A 551-nucleotide genomic window follows, 5' to 3' on the forward strand; every position below is an offset into this window, starting at 1 on the left:
GCTGATGGCTTGGTATATCCTGGGTTGTGGATTAGTGAGGCAGAGCTGCTGATGGCTGAGTGACTGCATGTACCTCCATCCCCTGAGAGGGGAACACCAGCATAGCTCTCAGGGCCATGCCATGGAGGCTTTGTCTCCTAGCTGAGATGCTGGGGGCTCCTTCTCCAGCCAACCACAGAGATAGGTTGGCCTGCCATTCCAAAGGGCTGTCTTCTTTTATTCTTTTGTAGCACAGTGACCCATTACAGCCATCAGCAGTCCCCCTACTAGCTCCTCTTTGGGGACCCCCACATCTTTGAAGATCTCCTAGGCTTGAAGTTCTGCATGTCTCTGGATGCCTTTTTCCAGGTCAACACTGCTGGTGCAGAGATGCTGTATCGGACTGTGGGCGAGCTGAGTGGAGTGAACTCTAACACCATCCTCCTTGACATCTGCTGTGGAACTGGCAAGTGGCAGCCCAGGGCAGAATCTGCATGCAGCTTATCTCCCTACCATCTACCCTGCACCCAGGGCCCTTGCAGACTGGGAGGTTGTGGTAGTGGTATAGGCAT

At 53.9% G+C, this 551-nt stretch overlaps 1 protein-coding gene across 1 annotated transcript in view; it reads left to right on the forward strand.

The window, feature by feature from the left end:
- The window catches only part of TRMT2B (tRNA methyltransferase 2 homolog B (S. cerevisiae)), a gene marked incomplete at its 5' end in the record, with an annotated part of 31,479 nt that overhangs the window by 29,222 nt on the left and 1,706 nt on the right, over positions 1–551 (forward strand). The window contains 1 exon segment of the mRNA XM_010832817.1: positions 231–535. Within this exon segment, the coding sequence (XP_010831119.1) occupies positions 231–535 (305 nt within the window).

Source organism: Bison bison, unplaced genomic scaffold (genome assembly GCF_000754665.1).
Source record: "Bison bison bison isolate TAMUID 2011002044 unplaced genomic scaffold, Bison_UMD1.0 scf7180017835053, whole genome shotgun sequence".
Classification (NCBI taxonomy): Eukaryota; Metazoa; Chordata; class Mammalia; order Artiodactyla; family Bovidae; genus Bison; species Bison bison.